Source organism: Atractosteus spatula, chromosome 26, assembly GCF_055471065.1.
Source record: "Atractosteus spatula isolate fAtrSpa1 chromosome 26, fAtrSpa1.hap1, whole genome shotgun sequence".
Lineage (NCBI taxonomy): Eukaryota > Metazoa > Chordata > Actinopteri > Semionotiformes > Lepisosteidae > Atractosteus > Atractosteus spatula.
The window spans coordinates 7,925,032-7,946,425 of record NC_142731.1 but is presented as its reverse complement, the minus strand read 5'-3'; the positions used below and the strand labels follow the sequence as shown (position 1 = coordinate 7,946,425).

General features: G+C 44.8%; 1 protein-coding gene across 3 annotated transcripts in view; it reads left to right on the top strand.

Annotated features, from left to right (window-relative positions):
• The window catches only part of LOC148814764 (rho GTPase-activating protein 27-like), a 46,435-nt gene extending 25,634 nt beyond the window's left edge, over window positions 1-20,801 (top strand). For 2 of the 3 annotated variants that reach the window (XM_088906140.1, XM_088906142.1), the window contains exons 3-19: window positions 4,560-5,006; window positions 5,844-6,044; window positions 7,084-7,164; window positions 9,026-9,142; window positions 10,632-10,718; window positions 11,404-11,466; window positions 13,331-13,392; window positions 13,772-13,859; window positions 14,376-14,477; window positions 14,939-15,037; window positions 15,387-15,486; window positions 16,495-16,620; window positions 17,111-17,209; window positions 17,451-17,528; window positions 18,191-18,325; window positions 18,777-18,882; window positions 19,448-20,801. In XM_088906140.1, coding sequence (XP_088762266.1) covers window positions 4,560-5,006; window positions 5,844-6,044; window positions 7,084-7,164; window positions 9,026-9,142; window positions 10,632-10,718; window positions 11,404-11,466; window positions 13,331-13,392; window positions 13,772-13,859; window positions 14,376-14,477; window positions 14,939-15,037; window positions 15,387-15,486; window positions 16,495-16,620; window positions 17,111-17,209; window positions 17,451-17,528; window positions 18,191-18,325; window positions 18,777-18,882; window positions 19,448-19,625 — 2,169 coding nt within the window. In that variant the 3' untranslated portion in view covers window positions 19,626-20,801. The remainder of the gene's footprint in view (window positions 1-4,559; window positions 5,007-5,843; window positions 6,045-7,083; window positions 7,165-9,025; window positions 9,143-10,631; window positions 10,719-11,403; window positions 11,467-13,330; window positions 13,393-13,771; window positions 13,860-14,375; window positions 14,478-14,938; window positions 15,038-15,386; window positions 15,487-16,494; window positions 16,621-17,110; window positions 17,210-17,450; window positions 17,529-18,190; window positions 18,326-18,776; window positions 18,883-19,447) is intronic. The other variant, XM_088906141.1, reaches the window with a different exon arrangement.
• The last annotated feature ends 593 nt before the right edge of the window (window positions 20,802-21,394 follow it).

The window sequence follows — 21,394 nt, the reverse complement described above, 5'->3', positions numbered from 1 at the left end:
CTTCTTTGTTGGTGTTTGTTCAGCACAATTAACCTGAGCCTCCTCTTATCGGTATGTATTGATGCTACTGCACAAAATGTGGTGGTGAGTTGTTTTTTGTTGACACCCCATATTTTCAGTTATGCAAATGTAACACTTACCGTATGTTGAACAGTGCCTATCTCTTCATAAGTTAATCTTCCCATCCTAGAAAGTGCTAGTAAAGAAAACGAACTGTGTCTGTGTGGCTGGTTGGCTGCATTTGCAACCCCACGTACAACCTCACAGATTCAGCCTGTCCCCAGCAACACAATTTAAACAGCAATGGCTAGGCCATAAATGCTGTCAAAGATGTAACGGTGAGCTGTTCTGTAGGCAGCGGTGTGGATTAGAGGCCAGGGCACTGTACTCATATCTATAAAAGGTTGCAGGTTCAAATCCTGGGTTGGGGGGACAGCAGCTGTGCCCTTGAGCAAGGAATATCTCTCAGCCTGCTCTGTGAATCAGCACAAACGGTTGGTAAAATGGACAAATAATTCAAAACATTTGGAAACCTCCTGTGTGAGGATTCATGGTCTTATTAAATCATGCAAGCTGCAAGGTGTCGATGCTCTTATATTCACCATTTGCTTGCTTACAGTTTTGTGTAAGGAGAACCGGACAGTTCTCGTCGGTATAACAGTAGACCGAGCGCTTCAGTCCCTTTTAGTCTCAGGGCCTGATCTGTTGATGTGCTGGTGTGGTTTGTAGCTGCTGTAGTCTTGCATTTCCTCACTCTGTGCTCTGCCGGAAGGCAAGTTCTGACAGCCTATTCAGAGCACCAAACCGTCTTGCATAAATCAAAAATAACCTGCAGGCAAATCACTTGATAAATTTGGAAACACACCGATGTGAACACGTTGTTAGCTTTGTCTACCAGAAAGGGTGGCTTTTTTTTATTTCAAAATTGTTTAGATACAGAATGTTACCTTTAAGGTAGGGCAGGTCAGGGGCACAGACTATCCTTTACAAAGGTTTAAACATAATTGGGTGCACAATTGTGTTCCAATTCCAGAAACAGCTTTTAAATCCCCCCCCCCCCCCCCCCGCCGCCCTCTGTGTTGTAAGCCTTGTAATTTCTGAACTTTGCACTGTGTATCATGTCTACAATGGCTATGTCAGTGTCCGGTCTGTCCTGTCTCTATGTGCACACTGGACCAGGAGGAACGATATTTCGTTCCACTGTATACTTCTATATGGCTGGGATGACAAATAAACATGAACTTGAACAGGCACCATCAGTGCCTAAGCTGTGTTACAAATATTAGGTCAATATTAGAGTCTTTTTTTCTGTTGAATGGAAAAGAAATGTAAAACTAATTTCATTACCACGGGGAAAATATCTGTTACAGTAACTCACAATGCTGAACTCTCTAACCTTAGAAGAATGCAAGCAGAAATTCGGTTTGGGCTTCCTAATCAAAAATCCATATTGTAAAGACTTGTGTTCTCTGACAGCATTTTGCCATTTGTATTGCTTTTTTTCCCCCTAAAGCAAAGCAAAATGTTAATGTGTCAGATGTGTAGTGAGAACAGACAGGAAAAACAAACATGAGGATGGATGCTTAATATTAAAATGTAATTGGCATTCCATCGTTTGTTTCAAAATCTCTAGCTGTAAGACATTCAGCCATCATCTTACTGGGCTCATTGAGAGACAACAGTCTCTGTAGTAGACCCCAGGCATTCAGCTGGGCAGGCGAGACACTGGCCACAGGGCTCATTATCCTGGACAATGTTCAGCTCAGCAGAGTCTGCCCCTTTCCTGTCTCTTTGAGTTGTGTCTTCACAGGCGACTGTGTAAGCGATAACAGGGAGGGCCTTTTGTGTTGCATATGGCTTAACTTTCATGATATCAGAGTTACGGTATTTCATCTTTCATTTCTGCGGGATTAAAAATAGAAAAGAAAAGAGAGCTGTGCACTAATAAAAACCTTTCTCTGCTGTTGCTGGGGCGTGCGTCGATGTGCAGTGGGGTTATTTTAAAGGCATTCGCGGTGGCGTTTCTAGTGGCGGGGGTAGCTGCCAAACCAAAAGCTTCAAGAGTTTAGTTCTTTTTTTTTGTTGTTGTTGTGCACGTGGTCTTCTAGTTCATTTTGGCTTGAGCATTTCCCATCCTAAACAATGTGCTGTTCATCATGTCGTAAGACATTGAAAAACCCTACCCAGGTTTGGCGTCGTATGGTTTCATAGGCGTTTTGGTTTGAAATCCTGACACTGGGGTGTGTTAAAAGAATGCGACACAAATTTAGAATTAACAGCAGATTTCAAACTAGGTGATGGTGCTCTTTTTTATTTTTTGAAGTCATCAGATACAGTGGTGGTAGGAAGGTTCAGTGTGTAACTGGGGCAAGACTCCCCAGCGATTATAAGCCGAATGAGATAGGTGGGCTCCTATTGTTTTGCAGACTTTCCTGTGTTTCGTTTGCGCAGATATGGGCTGGGAGATTCTAGTTTTGTGTTTCTTGCTGTGTAGCTCTCTTGCCAGGAGTCAGTTACGATCACTGGTGAGTTCGGAGCATGCACAGTGGAGAGGCCTGTAGTCCAAAACACAGGGTGTCCTGCCACAGGAAAATTCTGTGTTGTCCAGGAAGGGGCTTAATACCACTTCGGTATACTGAATTTACACTGAGCCCTTCTATTACAGCATACATTCAGGATTTGTAGCTGTGTGCCATGTAAGTATTGTTTTATAGGCATATGCTGCATAACACCCCTGGCAGGTTCTGCCAACAAAGTCCTACATTGTTGTAATTTTGCATGCATGGTGCATTTGTGAAATGGCGCACCAATGACATTCACTGTGCCAGAGGAAGGCCAGGGCTCTCTGGTGGACATGCTGAAAGAACAGTTCTGACTTTGTCACACTGGCTTGCTGAATTGCTCGTGAAACAGATCACTACGTTGAAGTAGGTGACAATGTATGGTTTAGCAAGTGGGCTGTCAGTTTTGTACTGTGCGCTGTAGCCCAGGTAATTCTTCCTAATGGTTTGGTAAATGAGGTCAGCAGGGCTTGTGGTGGTACACAGACCAGGGGTGCTGTCTTTGTGGAGTTTGTATGTTCTACTCATGTATATGTGGGTTTCCTCCAGGTGCTCTGGTTTCTTCCCACAGTCCCAACAATATACTGGTAGGTTATTTGTCTTCTGGGAAAACTGGCCCTGGTGTAAGTGTGTGTCTCTGCTCTGCAATGGACTGAGTGTATCCTGCCTTGTGCCTGTTGCTTGCTGGGATAGACTCTGGTTTCCCTGCAGCACTGTAATGGATAAAGTGATCAAAAAATGAATGGAAAATGAGTGCACTGACTGCACTGGGAGTCTGGTACACTGCTTGGGGTGAGTAACCACAGTAAGAGGCAAACTGGAAACTGGGAACAGAACGAAAAACTGTCTGTTCTTCCAGGGAGCCATCGCCACTGTTAGTGTTCCTGGATTTCCAGTGGAAACGGGAAAACTGGTGGTGGGGATGGGGAGAGGAGGGGGGAGGTCAACATCGATCAAAGCAAAAAAAATTGTTTTGTAAAAAAAAAGGAACAACTGCATCTGTAAGCCCCGCCTCTCCTGTGAGTTTCCCTTTCCATGTGTGACTTGGAAAAGATTAACCTTTAGCGTTTTGCACAACAGAGGCTTTGAGAAAGAGAAACTCCAGTTAGTCTTCTGGGCGTGTTTCTTCCTCCTTTCACTGAGTGCGTGATCAGCTGACCCTCGGCGACTGAAAAGAAACAGTGGGTTACACTTCATTACCTATTCATATTCAGTTGAAAGGGAAGTTTCCGTTGTGCGTTTTTTTTGCCTTGATGATTGAAATCTTAAATCTAACATTGTCTTGCACCAGATTTGTCCTTCTCTACTGTCTTCATTATGGAAGATAGAGAGGGAAGATGGTCAAGCAGGGTTTGTACGACGGGTGAACCCCTGTATATACAGTGATGTGGAAAAAAAAGTGCACCCCATTATGATTTGATGATTTTACACATATGTGAATTGCATGTAGTCCTCACCGACCCCGAACACTGGATAAATGTACACTCCTGTGACAAGTCACACATGCAAATTTTACTTTGTCATTATATATTGAACAAAAAAGATCAGCCAGCATTCAGAAGCCCTGTGTGGAAAACGTAAGTGTACCCTTCCTGCTTCCCTGTCAGTTAAGAAGGTCATAAGACTCAGGTGCCGTTGAACAAGTGCCATGTGATTAGTTGATCATCCGGAACGTGCTCAGATGTCTGTATAGAATCATTAATAATAAATCAAATCAAAATATGTAAAACCATAGGGTCTTAAGAGGGTGTACTTTCTTTTTCACATCCTTGTGTATATGATGTGTGTGCGTGTGTGTAGCAGGAATAGGAACGTGCGTGTGCGTGTGCGTGTGCGTGTGCGTGCCTGTGTCTTGGTGCTCTTCCATGAAAAAAGGCCCTCTCCGTGAAAGATGACATTCTCCCCATTGAGCCCAGAGTGTCCGGTTTTCTTTTCAAACCAGGACAGGTGCTCTCGCTCTGGAAGCAGGTCTGATGAAAGCCCTTTTCTCTCCCTCAGTCCCAGAGCGAGAATCCCGACACAGCGGTGTACGTGAACGTCGCCGAGTTGCGGAAATCGGCCTCGCTGAGCTCCCCGACCAGCCCTGCGGCCGACCGGCACCTGTCCAGTGAGTCCCTCGAATGGGAGGTGCACACTGACGCGGAGAGCGGGCAGGAGTTCTATTACAACCCGGCGACGGGGCAGACCACCTGGGACAGCCCCTTCCTGGACCACGAGGCGCCCCTGGAGGAGCAGCCCTCGCCCTCCCTGTCCCCCTCTGCGTCGCCGTCGCCCACCCCTCCGGCCAGCGGGGGCCGAGGCTCGGAGTGGAAGAAGCTGCTGGACGACGACAGCGGCCGGTACTACTTCTACAACCCCGTGTCCGGGGAGACGTCCTGGGAGCCCCCAGAGGACATCTGCCCCTCTGTGCATGACATGGAGCCGGATAGCCACGACGATGGGCGGGTCAGTGCGCACGCTTCCTGGCCTGTCGCTGGACTGGCCTTGCCTGCTGCTCTGATTCTTTGCTGATGGTTTTACTTAGTAGCATTAACAGAGAGACCGCCTTTTAAAAGAGGTGTGCTGCTTTCCGAAAAGCAATGTCACAAGGCAATCTCTGATTATCTGACTTCTGAGACACCTCAGCACAGCTCACACTCAGCCTGTTCAGGAGGGTCTCTCCAGGGCATACACAGCACAGAGACTGAGCTCCGAGCAGGCTGGGCGAAAACATCGTGCCAAGTTTCAAACTCTGGGAGAGGAAGAGTTTCCATTCCCTTCCTCATCCTCAGCCAGCATCTCTCAGAGTCATTCTTAAGAATGTTATGCAATGACATAATGCAGCCCATCTGGCCTACTTGTTAGTAGTTAACTGATCCAATGATCTCATCCAGCTGTTTCTTCACCACCCTGGCTGGGTTGCTTGTGCCACACTCCCACAACTTTTTGAATAAAGAAGGTGCCTCCTTATCTTGGTTTTTGGATATATTTCCATGTGATTTCCACCTGTGGCCTCTGGTTTGTGTTTCACTATTGATTGCGAAGAAATCCACTGAGTTGATTTTTGTCAGTGGGTTTGAGGATTTTGAGCCTCCTCCTCTTGTAATCTTCCCTGTTCAAGACTGCGGTTCCAGATCGCGAGGGGCTTTTTGTGTGCAGAGGCTCTGAAAACAGCTCTACACGGGCAGGGCTGGGGGGGGGGGGGGGGTTGTGGAGCTTGAGAAATGGTTTCGCTGCCCCCCCCCCAGGCACACACACATCCCACCCCGCCTCATCAGGTCTTTGTCTTCCTGCCGTCCGCAGCCCCCACTCCCTGTGGAAGACTACAACGACGATGACACCACAAGCCTGGTGTTCCCAACGGACTACAGCTATAGCCCTCTCAAAAGGGCCATAATACCCAGGGTGAGCATTGACTCGGAGCCCCCAGCACCAGCAGGCTGGTCAGTCTGCAGGGACCCTGAAGGGAAGATGTTATACACCAGCGACCTCACTCAGGAGCAGGTGAGAGCAAGTGGCTCTGACTGGTTTCATGTTTTCATTATGGAGCACTGGTGTTGTTTCCGCTATCTTTCCAGGGCTTTGTATTGTCAAATAACACACTGTACAGCTACATGAGCACTAATTTTAGTACACTTTAATCAAGCTTGGTCTCTGTTACGTCCGCAAAGCTGTTTTTCTTTGAGAACACAGCAGTAAAAGCTGTTTGGCAGTCCTGTGTTGTGGGTATCTGTGGTTGACATGGCTGGGGAGGATGAATGCTTTTGTTTCCTGACTGCCCACACCCGTGAAAGTTGTTTCTGTACATTTCCTAACGCAATGCAACCACTCTGAAGCTCTGTAGAGCTTTAAAAAGCCTTGTGACCAGTGAGACCTACGCCTTTCTGCAATGGAGGTATAGCCTCTGTACTCTTTTAAAGGTCTAATGGATTTACTTCTAAAAAGGTTCAACTCATTACTAAGGCACTGGCAGAATGGAGATCCTGTGTTATTCTTGTATTTCACGTTCTGAAGCTAGATTCTGGATTTCTTAAATAAGTGGTGCAGAGCAGCTGGAGGGTGGCAGTAGGCTGTGGGCTTCCATTTCAGCTCTACTGTTAATGCCCTGATTGAGTGATCATGAGCCAGTGTGAACCAGTGTAACACTGTGCAATGGCTTTTTGGCTGTTGATGATTTAAAGAACCTAGAAAACCTCCTGACCAGAGTTGTGCACCTGTGTCTTCGAATATATGTGCATCTCTGCTGCAGCAGTACACTCTTGTGTCCAGCTCTGGCCCTTGCAGGCAATTGGTATATCTGATATAGTCCGCTCCCTCCTGCTTCTGTCAATTGTGTGAGTCAGAGGGCTGGACACCAGGTGCAATTTTGCAATGAATGTATTGTCTGCTTTCCCAAGGTTGAACTCTCCTTGCCAAGCTTTGAATCTGAACCTCAGTGAAACTGTATGAAGGGCTGTATTTGCTGGCTATAGCACTGAACTTGCTAAGTGTTTCTGATGCATGTCCATCACTAATGCGGAAAACCTTCTGTTTTCAATGGCAGTGGATCAGGTCAGTAGACGACCTTGGGCAGACCTACTTCTACACAACAGATGGGACCAAGTCCCAGTGGAACTTGCCTGAGGTAAGCCACTGAAGAATTCAGCCAGTCTTGACTCTCAGTTTTTGAGAAGCGCTGAGTAATAGCTGAATAGTAAGGAGGCTGAATAGTTTCTTTCACCAGTCCTTCTTACCTCTAAAGTGTCCTGTGGGTCTTTTTTTTTTGCACCAGTTTAAACGATGAAAAGACATGCACTGCTGCGTGTCGAACCCTGGACAGTTTTCTCAGATGGTCCACCCTGATTGTTATCCAGATAGGAAGATGAGTTGGTTACTTTAAGGCTTGATAACTTCACGCCTCCCAACTGCAACACGAATCTCAGGAAATTCTCCCTCTTTCCAGCTTTGTATGGAACCTTGTATACAGTGTCCAAATCCTCTGAATTTAGCAAAGAAATTAAATGCGAAAGGATTTGTACATTTTGGTGTGGGCTGTTAAAAGTAGTTTAATGTTATTTCTTATGTTTCGGGGTTATAATCAATCGGTATTGATGAGTGCATTTCAAACCACAGTGAAACTACCGAGTAAATGGTACCGAGTAAAAGGTAATTGTACAACCTCCAATTTACATAACAAAATTGACAAACGTTCAATGTGCATAGTGCCATATTGCCATCATCATCTGTGATTCAGAGCGAGGCAGCAAAACTTCCAGTGAGGACATTGTAAACATGCTTTAGAGCAAGCAAATTTTGCTACTATATTAATAGTAAATATTACTATTACAAACACATACAGGGAAGCCTGTTTTTTAGATACTTTTATCCAAGTATCACAAAATTATATACACTCATATGCATCATCAAGTTTTGCAAAAGTGGCGGTTATTTTATGACAAATCACACCTGAAGGCAAAATTCTAGCAGGACATGTATTTTTGGACAGCCTGCTGCACCATAGCCAGTGCCCTCACCTGAGCAGCTGATGTTGAATTGAATCCAACATATCGACTTCGAGACGGTTTTGCCATCAAATACTACTCAGCTGCAGCTCATGTTCGAACATTTCTGGGGTGAAATATCTGCTGCACAACTGGTACTTATTCGATCGTGCATCATACAGAATCTCGTCGAGAAACGTGTCGATGAGACCAGCATCACATCAGTGCCCGTGTTTGTGACCCATCTCTCGGCTGGTTGAATATCCCTATGTTCTGGACAGCCAAGTGCTTGACGGAGCGGGACCATTTAAAATATATACACGAGTTCAAAAAGACAGAAAAGGATTAACGTTGTTAGGAGACCATGTTTCTCATTTGCTTCCAGGGATTACTGAGCAGGAAGGGCCATTTTATGTAACAATTTGCTTAAACTCTGACTCCCGCCTGAGGTGAGACCAGCAGTTTCTCGTCTGCCTGCGACAACGTGCGACCATCCAGTTAATATGAAATTTGTAAAGGTTTGCAATACCATCGATTAATTTCTTTAATTAAATTGGGACTGCAGTTCCCTTTTAAATCTAATGTGCTAGTAGGGATGAAATAAGCTTTTGCCTATAGAAATGGGGTAGGGGTGTATAGGTTGTTACCTCAATGTCCTGGTCAAATTTCCCCCTCACCTTTACCAGTCAAGTCCTCCCAGTAATCCCCATGTCTGACCTGGCTTCATCACTCTTCTCTCCTCCCCACTGATAGCTGATGTGTGCTGAGCGTACTGGCGCACTATGGCTGCTGTTGCTTCATCCAGGTGGGGACGACACACTGGTGGTGGTGGTGGGGTTTCCTCATTACCTGTAAAGCGCTTTAAGTGAAGAGTCCAGAAAAGTGCTATCCTTATAATTGTAAGGATTATCATCATGAAATGAATGGGTTTTGAAATACACAGTACGGATGTCTGCTGTAGATATTGTTCATTGAGTCCTGATGCATTTGCTCTGGTCTGTTTAGTTACCTGTAACAGCTGGCCTGCCCAGGTTTGGAAATGGCTTGGACCAGGAGGGGACGGTGATAAAGAACTGGAGAAACACGATGGGGCCCGCTCACTTCAGCGGAAACGAGGACACGGTGAGAGCTCAGGTGGAAGCAGTGCTGGTCTGGAGGAGACGAGCCGCTATCCTCATCTGTGGATGGACAACTCACTCATGATCCCCTGCCGAACATCTGGGGAGAGTTAAATGGGCCCAATTAATCCCCCAATTAGCACCAAGTGGTAACTAGGAGCCCAGCTTGGGGAATTAAGACTCAAAACTCAGAGCTGCCCAACCCTTTGTAACCCAAAGCCTATGAAGTGATCAAGTCCTTGTGTTTTAGACACTGTAGTGTAGAAACATGAGTCACTTTATTCTTTAACTTTTAAATTGGCGTGACCCGCTACTTGAGGGACTCTGTGGCTTTTTACTTAAGTTATATATTCTTCTACGTTAATGGCGTTGAACTCTCTTGAGGTAGCTCAGTAACAGAATTAGCTTTGATCAGCAACACAATCCCCTAACCTCTCAAAGCGGAAGAAGAGAGCATGATAGGCTAAATGTCTAAAGGAGGAACATCCTTGTTTTTCTGTAAAAATATCACAAATACAAATCGCCTGTGGTTTACAAGTGCTGAGACAGTGTCTTTAAGTGATGGCATGTCTAAGCCGAACGAGTAGTAAGAGCTGAACTATACGATCCTGTAACTCATGATGCTCTCTGTGTTCTGTGTACTGGGCTGTTCAGGTGCTCTGGATCGGGGGGTTGGTCCTCTTGGGGCTGCTGTTTTGTACATGAGCTCTTCACTTATATGAATCCTTATTTGACCCAACAAATCGTTTGAAGCCTTTGCAAGCTTTGATTTTGAACCCGAGGTTTGGACATTGTAAGTTACTTATGAAACCCAGTAGTGAAAAGCAGTCAACTTCCTCCATGTTTAGGAACTGAAAACAATTCAAAAGTTTAAACTTAACCTCTTCTTAGTTTGATAAGGGTTCAATTATATTTCAATTCTAATACCAGTGGATGTTGGGGGAGACCCCGGTCTAGATCAGTAGTTGTCAATCACAGACCAGGGTGACTCCTCTTATAGATTTTGCTCCAGTGTGCAAAATCACCCTTAATCACCAGTGCTTATTGGTACAGGAAACTGATCTGCTTACTGGTTTAGCTTTTTTGTCTGCACTTAGTCTTTGGATTCACAAACAGTTTAAGTGTACTATTTCCACAAGTTCAGTTCCATTTGAACACGTTCTGATCAAGTGCAGTCAATCCTCAATTTGCTAATTAAGAGTTTGCACCTTTAATTTGGACTAAACAGGTCTTAATAATTCACTGGGTGATGAAGCGATGCAGGTAGAAACGTCACTGTATCAGACACTGCGACTGCTTTTTCCTTTTGCTAAAGTCCAATCGGTTAATTGCATCTAACACTCTCTGGTTTGCTCAGGGTTCAGACCAGTTAGAATTATTATTCAGTTTTTTAAGAATGAAAAGAAAAATTTTAGAAAAGTCTCCAAATCCTTTTTTTTTTTTCCCATGGCAGGTGCCGACCCCGCTCTCATTTTTCCTCTTGTTCTCCGCAGAAATTCTTCCCTTCCCACAGGAGGAATGTTTCGGACTACGGAAGCGACGTTTCAAGCTCTGGAAACTCGCCGGAGCTGCTGCACCATGTGAGCATTTCATTTTCACGGCTTCTTTCTGGTCGTCAAAAGACATGCTTCTGTTTCGCAAAGCAAGAGTCTCCCACTGATGCTTTCTTCAGGTCCGGAGTCCAGGTCTTAGAAACCCTCCTTTAAGACTTGTTACAAATTTCCTCAACCCTTCTGTTATTTATAATAGCCTGCTGTGCTATACCATGGTAAAAACAGAGTGTGCAGGTAAAGCACTGTGATACCACAGTAAAACTATGGTAGAGTGGGCTCCAGCAGTGCAGTGTCATGGCAGAGGAGAGTAAATGCATGTTTAGAGCACAGTATAACCAGGGAGAAACTTTATAAAGCACCTCGAGAACTCTCTTTAATTTCCCAGACAGGTTATTGAGTTAAATGCCTGCAGACCTATAAAAAATGTCCCCAAGGTAGTCTGCTGAAAACAGGGAAATTCTTGACTGGTCCATCACACTTCCCTTTGAGGCAGAAGGCAGTAGACAGCTACCCAGCGAGTGCTGTGAGACTGACTTACTGTGTTCCCGTTTCATTCTTGGAAGCACAGGTAATTGTTGTGTAGATTCACATACTGGACCCACACCTATGGGTGCTATGGTCACAACAGTGCTCCCATCTGTGCTCACCCGACCTGACCCGATCCGAGCTCTCCCTCTCGCCGCTGTCCAACAGTGTTTCATCTCTCCCCAAGGCTGACAGGTTCCGACACAGGAGAACCGGGTCCAATCTAAGCGGAGACTTTCTCCATCCTCACGTCAGTAGCCTTCATGCTTCGCATTTTAATTCCCCAGATGCATGTCTTTCTTTCAATTTCACAGAGCTTGGGACTCGGGCTTGTGATATTCCCTGCTGGGCATGAATACTAACAAAATCCTGATCACATGTGGTGCACCATGGGTTACTCTAACATGCCTGTTTTTTTATCATTGTTCTGCCTCCACCAAGGCTGCCCAGTTCAAGGAATGGCCATGGCATTAACTCACTGCTTTAGTTAAAGTACTTAACTACTACTGTACTTAAAGCACTCCTGTTTCATTCATACCTGTCTTCCACTGACAGGAGGCAGGCTTGTCATTACAAACTGCAGATTAGTACAGTAAGTACCAAGTACATTTCAGAGTTTGTGTGAGGTCAACACCAGCATGAGATACTGAAGGCCCGACTGTTTTGGATGTTGAAACTAGTGAGTTTCTCATGCTCACATTGTATTATCGTTAGAAAAAAAAATAGCTTCCCATGTATCCTTCATAATAGCTACTTAGAGGCTTCATAACATGTTGTAACAGCTTTCATAATCCATTTTGATATCCTTCCACCACAGCCCAAGAGATGCAGTAGGTTCCATTCTAATCCAAATCCTAACCTTAATCATAGTGCTGACCATCTCCCTGAACTCTCACACTATAATGTACACCTTGACAAAAGTCATGAACACTTGTGTAATTGTTTTGTCTTTTGAAACCACAGCCATAAAGCGTCACAAATGTTGTTAGAACACATTATGTATTCTCTTATTGGTACATTGGTATCACAAAGACATTGTGCAGGCTGCATAAGGCCTAATTCAAAGTTGGTGTGACAAAAATACAGTCAAGAAAAATGTCCTTAATTCTGGGGAAAAGCTCTTGATTGGATCACAATCCCATCCTCTTTTCTGCATGATTTGAAAAAAGATAAAAACGCAAAAATCTTACATTTTAAACTCATTCAACATAGCCCCTAGCTGCGAATGACAGACAGAAGCTCCTCACTGTCCCTGTGAGGATGCCACTAGCCCCCTGCTCAGACTGAATGAGGGCACGTAGGCCACACTTAATCTGATGCAGTCTGGCTATCCTTCATTTACGGACGTAATGCATTCCACAATATCTGTTCAGAAGGTGAAAATAAGCAAAAAAAATAAATTCCCATCACCTTACATGTTATCATACCTGAGGTCTAGAAACTCACTCAGCATTACTTATTTTTACCCAAACAGAGCAGCAACTCGTCAATATAAAACACCACTGACGCTTGTACATACTGTAGCAATCACCCTGTTGTGAAACCCTGTGCATAGTTGTGAAAAACGGAAAAAAACACGCTTTCTTTATTCTAAAATTTGCGAAACGGGGTTTTCATAAATCAAGGATTAGTAATGGAATTCTGTTATAATGCTTTGTGATATATTTTGTCAGACAAGGGGAAGCTAAAAAGGTTTAGAAGACAATAGCCCTTAAATTTCAAAACTATTAGTGTGTTTCTGCTCTGTGATCAATTTAACTTGTGGAACAGGGTGAATGTATCTTTGGAAAGGACAGATTGCAAATACATTTGGGAACTAGTGCAAATTGGTTTAAATTATTTTAAAGTTATGTAGTGAATTTATTAGCTACTGTTTTTCTCTTTTGAAGGGTGATGTGTTTCCTTAAATATTTCTTGTGGAAAGAAAACTATGTACTATATTAACAGTGGGAGCAAATGCCTGGGATGTAAAGGGAAATCTGTCTTAAATTCAGCTTTGAAAACTAATGACTTCCTGTCCTGCATGGACATGCAGAATCATGAAAGGAACACAGCTCTGCAGGTTTTTATTTTTTGAGACTAAATATTGCTTTACCCGATTCCCTCCCTTACAGACTTTGGAAAAGGCCGGAATTCTCAACAAAACAAAGGTCGCCGAGAATGGGAAGAAGCTGAGGTATATCTGGTTGTTCAAACGTCGGGAAGCTCAAATAAAGCCAGGAGCTGAGACTCGGCACCTTCTCATTCATTTATTTGCTGGTTTCTAATTGATCCAAGGACTTTATCTAGACATTTTTGAACTAAGCCGTGATCTTGGTATCAACAGCATAGCTGAGTAGCTGTTTCCCAGCTCCCACAATCCCCCAGCTCCCACAATCCCTTATGCACGCAGGTGTCCTCTTCACTTATTCACTTTACCTTATTTTCACTTCTGGGTTGATCCTGAAGGAGATTATTGTCTTGTCTGCAAGTCCTGTCCACTGTGTTTTTAGGCTACATCCTTCCGGTGAAGTTGTGGGGTTGTGTGATAATTGCGTAATCTTTCCACTTCACAGGAAAAACTGGGCCCAGTCGTGGACAGTTCTCCATGGAGGGATCCTCACTTTTTACAAGGACCCCAAATCTCAGCAGAGTGGAACAGCTGTGAGTGAGAGACGCAATTGCACTGCCAAACGCGTGTTAGTGTGACAGCGAGCTCTGCTCCTATTCTGCTAGCAACGCAAACCCAGAGATGGAAAATGAAGTCTCCTAATAACAATGTAGCTGATACGGTGCAACCTGTAAAGGGAACAAGGCAGCAGTGTGGAGGAGTGGTTTGCTTTCATAACTCAAAGGTTGCAGGTTCAAATCCCAGGTGGAGCACAGCTATTGTACCCCGAACGAGGTACATCGTTCAGATTAATTTTACCTAGCTGTACAAATGTATGCTGCTTTGAATAAAAGTCTCAGTGAGTGTAACAGCATTACACATATCACTCAAACGTAGTAAAATATGTTTTAGTTTTGCCTTTCTTTTACAGTTTATAATCCTGACCAATAAAAGGTGGCTTAAATTCTTTCATCAGTGGCTCTGATAACTATGCAACATCACGGCCAGGTGGAACTAGGCATCCTGTTGTAGTGTCAGCTCTGTAAAGGCTGCTTTCTTTTGCCTCTTAGAGCAAGACGAATCAGATTGTTCCCGAGTACACTGTAGAGCTGCGAGGAGCAACGCTATCCTGGGCAGGAAAAGATAAATCTAGCAAGAAGAATGTGCTGGAGGTATGTGGGTAGTAAAGGAGTTAGCGTTGCAGTATGTCGCCATCGATGAAAAGACTTGATCTCCTGTAACATCATTGTGCTGTCTTCTCTGTTGGCGTTTGCCGTGCTTGTTTTATTGGTGTATTGGACTGAGCCGTAAAACAAATTTCCCCCAGAGTATCATAAAGCTTTAACTACTTGAACTGACTTTTTCACACACCAACAACCCTTTTAAAGATGTGTGTCCTAGTATTAGTCTTAAATACGTGTCCTCATTTCCATTTATGTGCTCGCTCGTGTGTCGAGTTTGTTGGGATTGTTGAGTCCACTGGGTCAGGTTGGGCTGATTTTGAATAGGTGTATCATGACACGTTTTAAGCTGTTTCCTCAAAAACTAAAGACATTCAGTCCCTCCAGTCCATTTGTGAAAGACAAAAACAAACCCTGACATTTCCTGACATGTTTTCTTTACTTTTTTTTAGTTGAAAACGCGGCATGGGTCCGAGTATCTCATACAGTACGACACAGAGAGCATCATCCAAGACTGGCACAAAGTGATCACGGACACCATTCGGCAGCTGGTGAGCCTCAACTCCTTTAATATTTATTGCTGTCGATGGAATGGTGGCACAGCCCTTGGGGTCCTGGGTTCAATTCCTGGAGTTCTGTCCGTGTGGAGTTTGCATGTTCTCCCCAAGTTTTCTGTTGGTTTCCTCTGAAAGCTTGCGTTTCCCTCCCACAGTCCAAACACACGCTGGTATGTGAATTAGCTTCTGGGAAAAGTGGCCGAGGTGTGTGTGTGTGTGTGTGTGTGTGTGTGTGTGTGTGTTTGGGTCCTCCATGCTTGTTTGTGCTGTGTCAGGGGCATGACAAGGCTGCCCAACAGGGGTAAAAGAAATGTACTCAATTTGGCTGGCTGGCACTCCTCAGGACCACGGACACCACTCGGAGGAGGAGGAGGGTGACTTTGGGGGCAGCGAGAAGTCGCCCGGACCTATGGACAGGGACGAGAAGGACAAGAAGAGAGCCGGTATGTATTCCAGGCCCAGCAGGCCTGAAATAGCGCTGTGCTCTCGTGCACCCTTGACAGCCTTCTCAGCACCTTACAAGTTTCCTTAAAAAAAGTACGTGACCCTCTCCCCTTCCATTTACTGTTCTAATACACTTTCATAGGGATGATATTAAGCACAAGGGTCTAACACCGGGGAAGGCGAAATGATATCAGCATGTAAACCAGAAAGTGCTTTGTTTTTATGTGTACATTATGAGGCATGTATTAATTCTTTATGACCGGAAAAGTGCACTTTAAGCACCAAGCAGAAGGTGCTTCTTTACACAAAGGGGTGTGGGAGTCTGGAACAAGCTACCCAGTCATCTTATCAAAGACGGTTCTCTTTCAAGCGATGACTGCATGAGATCATCAGCTCTAAAGGCATTTAGCTTGCAAACAAGCTAAATGAGCTGAATATCCTTCTCTTGTTTGTAATCTTTCTTATGTATCTTAGGTTGTTAGCTGCAAATGTGTAATTAGAGTTAGATTAGATCTCAGTGGTGAAGAGTTAGTATAATGCATTAACTAAGGAAGGAATAAGGAATAAAAGTAAGGAATAAAGTACGAATTCAAATGTGATGTTCTGAATCATGTGAGTAATGAATAGCTAATGCCTCACAGCGTACATTGTCGAAATCAAAGCATTACAATTACACAATACAGGCTGATATTAGTTAAAGCAAGACCTTTCTGGTTGTTCCAGGGATGGTTTGAAGTTCTGAACCGGTACGGTGATCCATTTTTTTTTACCTTACCACATCTAAATGCATTTTACATCATTACATTGTATGAAACAAAACTCGTTTATCAACGTGCGTTGGGACCTGCGCTGAATTCAATCAGAGCTTTGCACCAGTGTATCGTCGCCTTTCCCATCGGCTTCGCAAAATCACACTTCGGATCGTTACTCTTGGGCGTCTGTCCTTGGCGAGCAGAGTTTGAATTTGCCTCTCTATGGTCGGGCGACACCTCTGCTTGTTTCTGTAGCCACGAAGCCGGCCGCTCCCAGCTCCGCCGGCGACGCGGAGCAGAAGAAAGTGCGCACCAAGCTGAAGAAGTTCCTGCAGAGGAGGCCGACGCTGCAGTCCGTGAAGGAGAGGGGCTACATCCGAGGTGAGGTTCCTCTAACACTGGAAATCTGGCCTGGATCTCTTCAGCCAGGAAAGCACCGGGGAATTGTAGACGACCTGTTAGTCTGTGCCTTTTTTCCCCTTTGGTAGACTATTCAACCTCTATTATTTTCTTACCAAACCTCTTTCTCCGTCATCTTTCTTTCTTTTATGGTGTGGACGACTGTAAAAAAAAAAAAATCAAATGTTATCATCTTTCTCCTCCAGTTACAGCAGAATTGCTACCTGCACATAAGACGTTTGAACGTAATCTAGCTTGTGTGAATCCCGTCTTCATAGGCAAATAATAAAAAGCGCTTTTTGTGTCTGGCTGTGCTGTATTCCGCCTATTGAATGGCATTCTAGAGATAGAGCCACCCGTGACTTTTTTTTGTATAGTCTGGTGAACCTGGGCGTGTTGTGTCACATGAAGGACGGGTTAAATGGCTTGTTTTGACACGCTTCAAGAGCGCCCCCCTCTGGTTGTCTTGTAGATCAAGTGTTTGGCTGTCGGCTGGACGCGCTGTGCGAGAGGGAGGATGTGACGATCCCCACCTTCGTGAAGAAGTGCATCCAGGCCGTGGAAAAACGAGGTGCCCTCTTGGTCTTTCTCTTCTGGGCTGGGGGATCAACCTGCACCGCCCCGACTGCGCCCGCAAGCATTTTAAAGATCAATTGATTTTTCTGCGCGTGTTGAAAATTCCTTCGATTTCTAAGATAGCCATCGCCAGGGGAAGGATTATGGATGTCGTATTATATACGGGGTTTTTTTTAAAGCACTGAACGGGTTGTTAAAGGTCTGTCTCCGCTGTGTTTTCTCCGGGGGAAAAAAAGGTCTGGATATTGATGGAATTTACCGAGTGAGTGGCAACCTGGCTGTCATCCAGAAACTGCGCTTCAAAGTGGATCACGGTAAGGCCTGCTCACTCGTGTGCGAGTATTATAGTGAAACCGGCTGTTTTCTTGGCTTCTGAAATACCTTCACAGAGGTCCCAGACTGTGTCTCTGTTTACGCCCTGCCGCCTGCTCGTCTCTGCGCACACCTGCTCCCCCTTAGTAGTTTGACGCTCCAAAGGCGCCCCGCACTGGAATAGAGAATAGAGATCCGTCCCAGCTTCAGCGTGAAATGTCCTCTGCATTGTTGAGAATCAAACCTCCATTCACCCGAGGAAAGCAGTGGGAGAGAGCGCGGCGCCCGTCCGAATGTTTCCCCCTCGCTTTCGTTGTGAGCGCTTGAAGTGTGAATTAAACTCCGCAATGTTTCACAGAAAAGGTTTTTAATAATAATAATGATAAAAATAATTCCTAAGGCTTATATATTGGCTTTCTGGACACTCCACTCAAAGCGCTTTAAAGGTAATGGGGACTCCCCTCCACCACCACCAGTGTGCAGCCCCACCTGGATGATGCACCAGTACGCTCCCCCACACACCAGCTCTCAGTGGGGAGAACAGAGTGATGAAGCCAATTCATAGTTTAATCAACTAATTCAAGTTTTTAACACTTCTGACAGTAGACCAACCCGAAACACAGTGTACACTGACCCCCCCCTGACCCCGTCCCCTTGCTTTCAGAGGAGAGCCTGGACCTGGAGGACGGGCAGTGGGAGGACATCCACGTCATCACCGGGGCCCTGAAGCTCTTCTTCCGGGAACTGCCCGAGCCCCTCTTCCCTTTCAGCCACTTCAACAACTTCATCGCTGCCATCAGTGAGCGGGCCGTCCTCTCTTCCCACACACATCTCTTTCCGAAGGGTCTCTGTTCCCCTGGAACGCAGGACCGAGATGGTTACCGTTTTGTTTCCCAGGAACTGGATGCCTGTCTCCATGGAAATATTAAAACCACGCATGTTTCCAGTGTGCTTACAGTACTGGAAGAGATTCATCTGCATCTAAATCAGTGTTCTAATTCTCATCCGTATTAGTGGATGCAGTAACAGTCACCCCAGCCTTCATAGCATGAACACTTTTCTTATTTATTCCCTCAGCTGTGAGTCAAATGATTTCATTAGCTCCTCTATATCTTTACAGATTTCAGTAGTTAATTGGCACTGCTTTTGTTTGATCTCTGGCATAGTGCAGAGGTCCCGACTCCTTTGAAATATTATTGCACCTTTGTGTGCCCACTCCGTCATACATTGATGCTCTTTGTCCTGCGCAGATATTGGCGATTACAGCCAGAAGGTGACTTACATGAGGGACCTGGTGAGGTCTCTCCCGCAGCCCAATCAAGACACCATGCAGGAGCTCTTCCGCCACCTGCGCAGGTGAGTCCCTGTGGGGCCTCGGCTTCTCTTCTCTGGATCTCTGGCTCCAGATTGTGGAGTCTTGGGTTTCCACCCCCCCCCCCCGCAATAGAAATGCGTATTAGGATACACTGCCTTGTTTTAAACCTTATGCAGCACAGCTTCCACGCGGGTGGGTACAAGGGCAGGAGGGCTAATCAAACAAGGCGGAGGTCGCCTGAGCTGAGCCCTATCCTTCTTAAGAGCAACCGATCAGAAACATCTACTAAAAGGTTCCCGTTTTGCATTGCATCCTATTTCCATGCTGTGTTTGATAACCAGACCTTGGCAACATAAACAGCTAGGTAATAAAGTAGTTCAGGTGGGGAGCTGCGTCAGCATGCGTAGGCTGCAAAGGAACAAGTAATAGGTTTATTCCAGGCTGAAAAGAGAAGAGAGACAACACAACGTTTCGGCAGTGGAGCCTTGTTCTTTTCTTTCTTCTCTTTCTTCTTCTTTTCAGCAGGGAATAAACCTATTACTTGTTCCTAGGTAATAAAGTAGTTAGGCTTTATTTTAAACTTTTTGTTTCGCTTGCCCTCCCCAGGGTGATAGAGAGAAGAGAGGACAACCGGATGTCTGTGCAGAGCGTGGCGATAGTCTTCGGCCCCACGCTCCTCAGACCGGAGACCGAGTCGGGCAACATCACCATGCACATGGTCTTCCAGAACCAGATTGTGGAGTACATCCTCAACGAGTACGACAGGATCTTCTACCCCAGCTGAGAGCCTCCTGCACAGGCTGCTGGAGACCACAAATCGTCTTAGGATGCTGTAGGCGCGGGTACGCCAGACTTCCTGGGGGTTTCTCTCATGTTTCCTGCATCTCCTTTCCCTCCGTGCCATGAAGGAGATGATCATCACGGGGCAGGATTAGCAGAGCGTTCAAACAAGGAGCTTTGAAGTCTGAAACTGAACTGGGGGGTGTCCCTAGAGACAGACATCACTGGGACAAGTCATCAGCAAACTATGTGGACACCTCCATTCGAAGATCCAAAACTCCATTTTCTTTAAGTTCCAGGCACGATGGAATGAGAGGCTGTTGGATGTGGATGACTTTGTTTTTGGGTTTTTTGGCATGTGCTTAGATGTGGCCAAAGAACTGTTGCACGAGAATTTACATCTGAAAATTTGCAAGTTGCAGTTTTGTAGTCATCTTTTTTATGCCACGTGTTGCTGCACAGTGAAAATTCTATTTTTGATAAATATAGAATAGAAAATTCTGTTCGTCCATGATGCCCTTGAACAAGCTGAAAGCCGTGGGCACTGTCCATCGTTTTCATGTCTTTCAGCATACATCACCTCTCATTGACAATCTGTGTGTGCCTTCTGAAGCTTTTTCCCCCAAAGAGTCATCACTGAGCTTGATCAGTTCTGGGCAACATTGAGCCACAAGGCATTGTGATGAGCAATGCAGGCTTCCTCAACAGCATGGCCCTAGTTGTGTGCAAGAATTGCTCAGAACCTCTAGGCACAGCCCATGCTATGTGATGATGACGCCTTTAAAAGGCTCCTGTGTTATAAAGCCCAGCTGCTCTGTTCCGACAAGAGAATTGCAAACAAAAAAAAGCTACTGTCATTGTTTTGAGACAAATGTTTCTATTACGAATTGTACAAAAATATAAAGGCGAATAAGATTATATAGTTACTTTTGTATTTGGCAGATGCAATATTTTTTAGATTTGTATAACTTTGTCCCTGTAAAATATTGGTCAGTACTTTGAAATACATCTATATTAAGAAAGGTAGGGTAGCTGTACAGTATATTTCAGTTAGCATTAAATTTATGGAATTATCAAAGTGTCTTGATTTCACCTGTGTATAAAGAAGAGTGGATTTACCCCAGATTGACTTGGAATATACAGTTTTTTTCTTTTAATTAAATAATTTAATTTGGACAAACTCCTTCTTTGACATTCTTTGGCTTACTTATGACTGGATGTTTCTCAAACTTTGTTTACTGTAATGAAAAGTTTAAAGAGCTATATTACTATTCTAAGAATGCACACCAGCAAGACAAAGGATAAATCCATCTGTAATACAGAGAGCTTGTTGCCAGCACTCAAGACTGATCTTACAGAGATTCAGGTTGTAAAAATATTTTCTCCCCAGAGGTGTAATATGACCACTTACTGTAGCTGCAACGTGATACATTACAGGATGTCACCCCTGTATATGATCTCTTAAACATTTGTTTAATATGATAGTTAAAGCAGAGCAGACAGTAGGAAAAAAAAGGCAGGGATGCACTGTACAAAACAGGGATACAGCTTACAAACAGCAAAGCCACATGGGTTAAGTGAAGCTGCATTTAGCGGGTAATGGCCAATAACCACCACTGCAATACACTTAGAATTCTACATGTATCAAATGCACTGGAAAATGGTAAAGCAGTACTCAAGGCAACCACCAGATGGCACCAGAGTATTAACAACATGAGGTTAAAAACAAGCAGGGGCTGTTCAAACCACTTGGCTCCATTTGGTCCTAGCAGC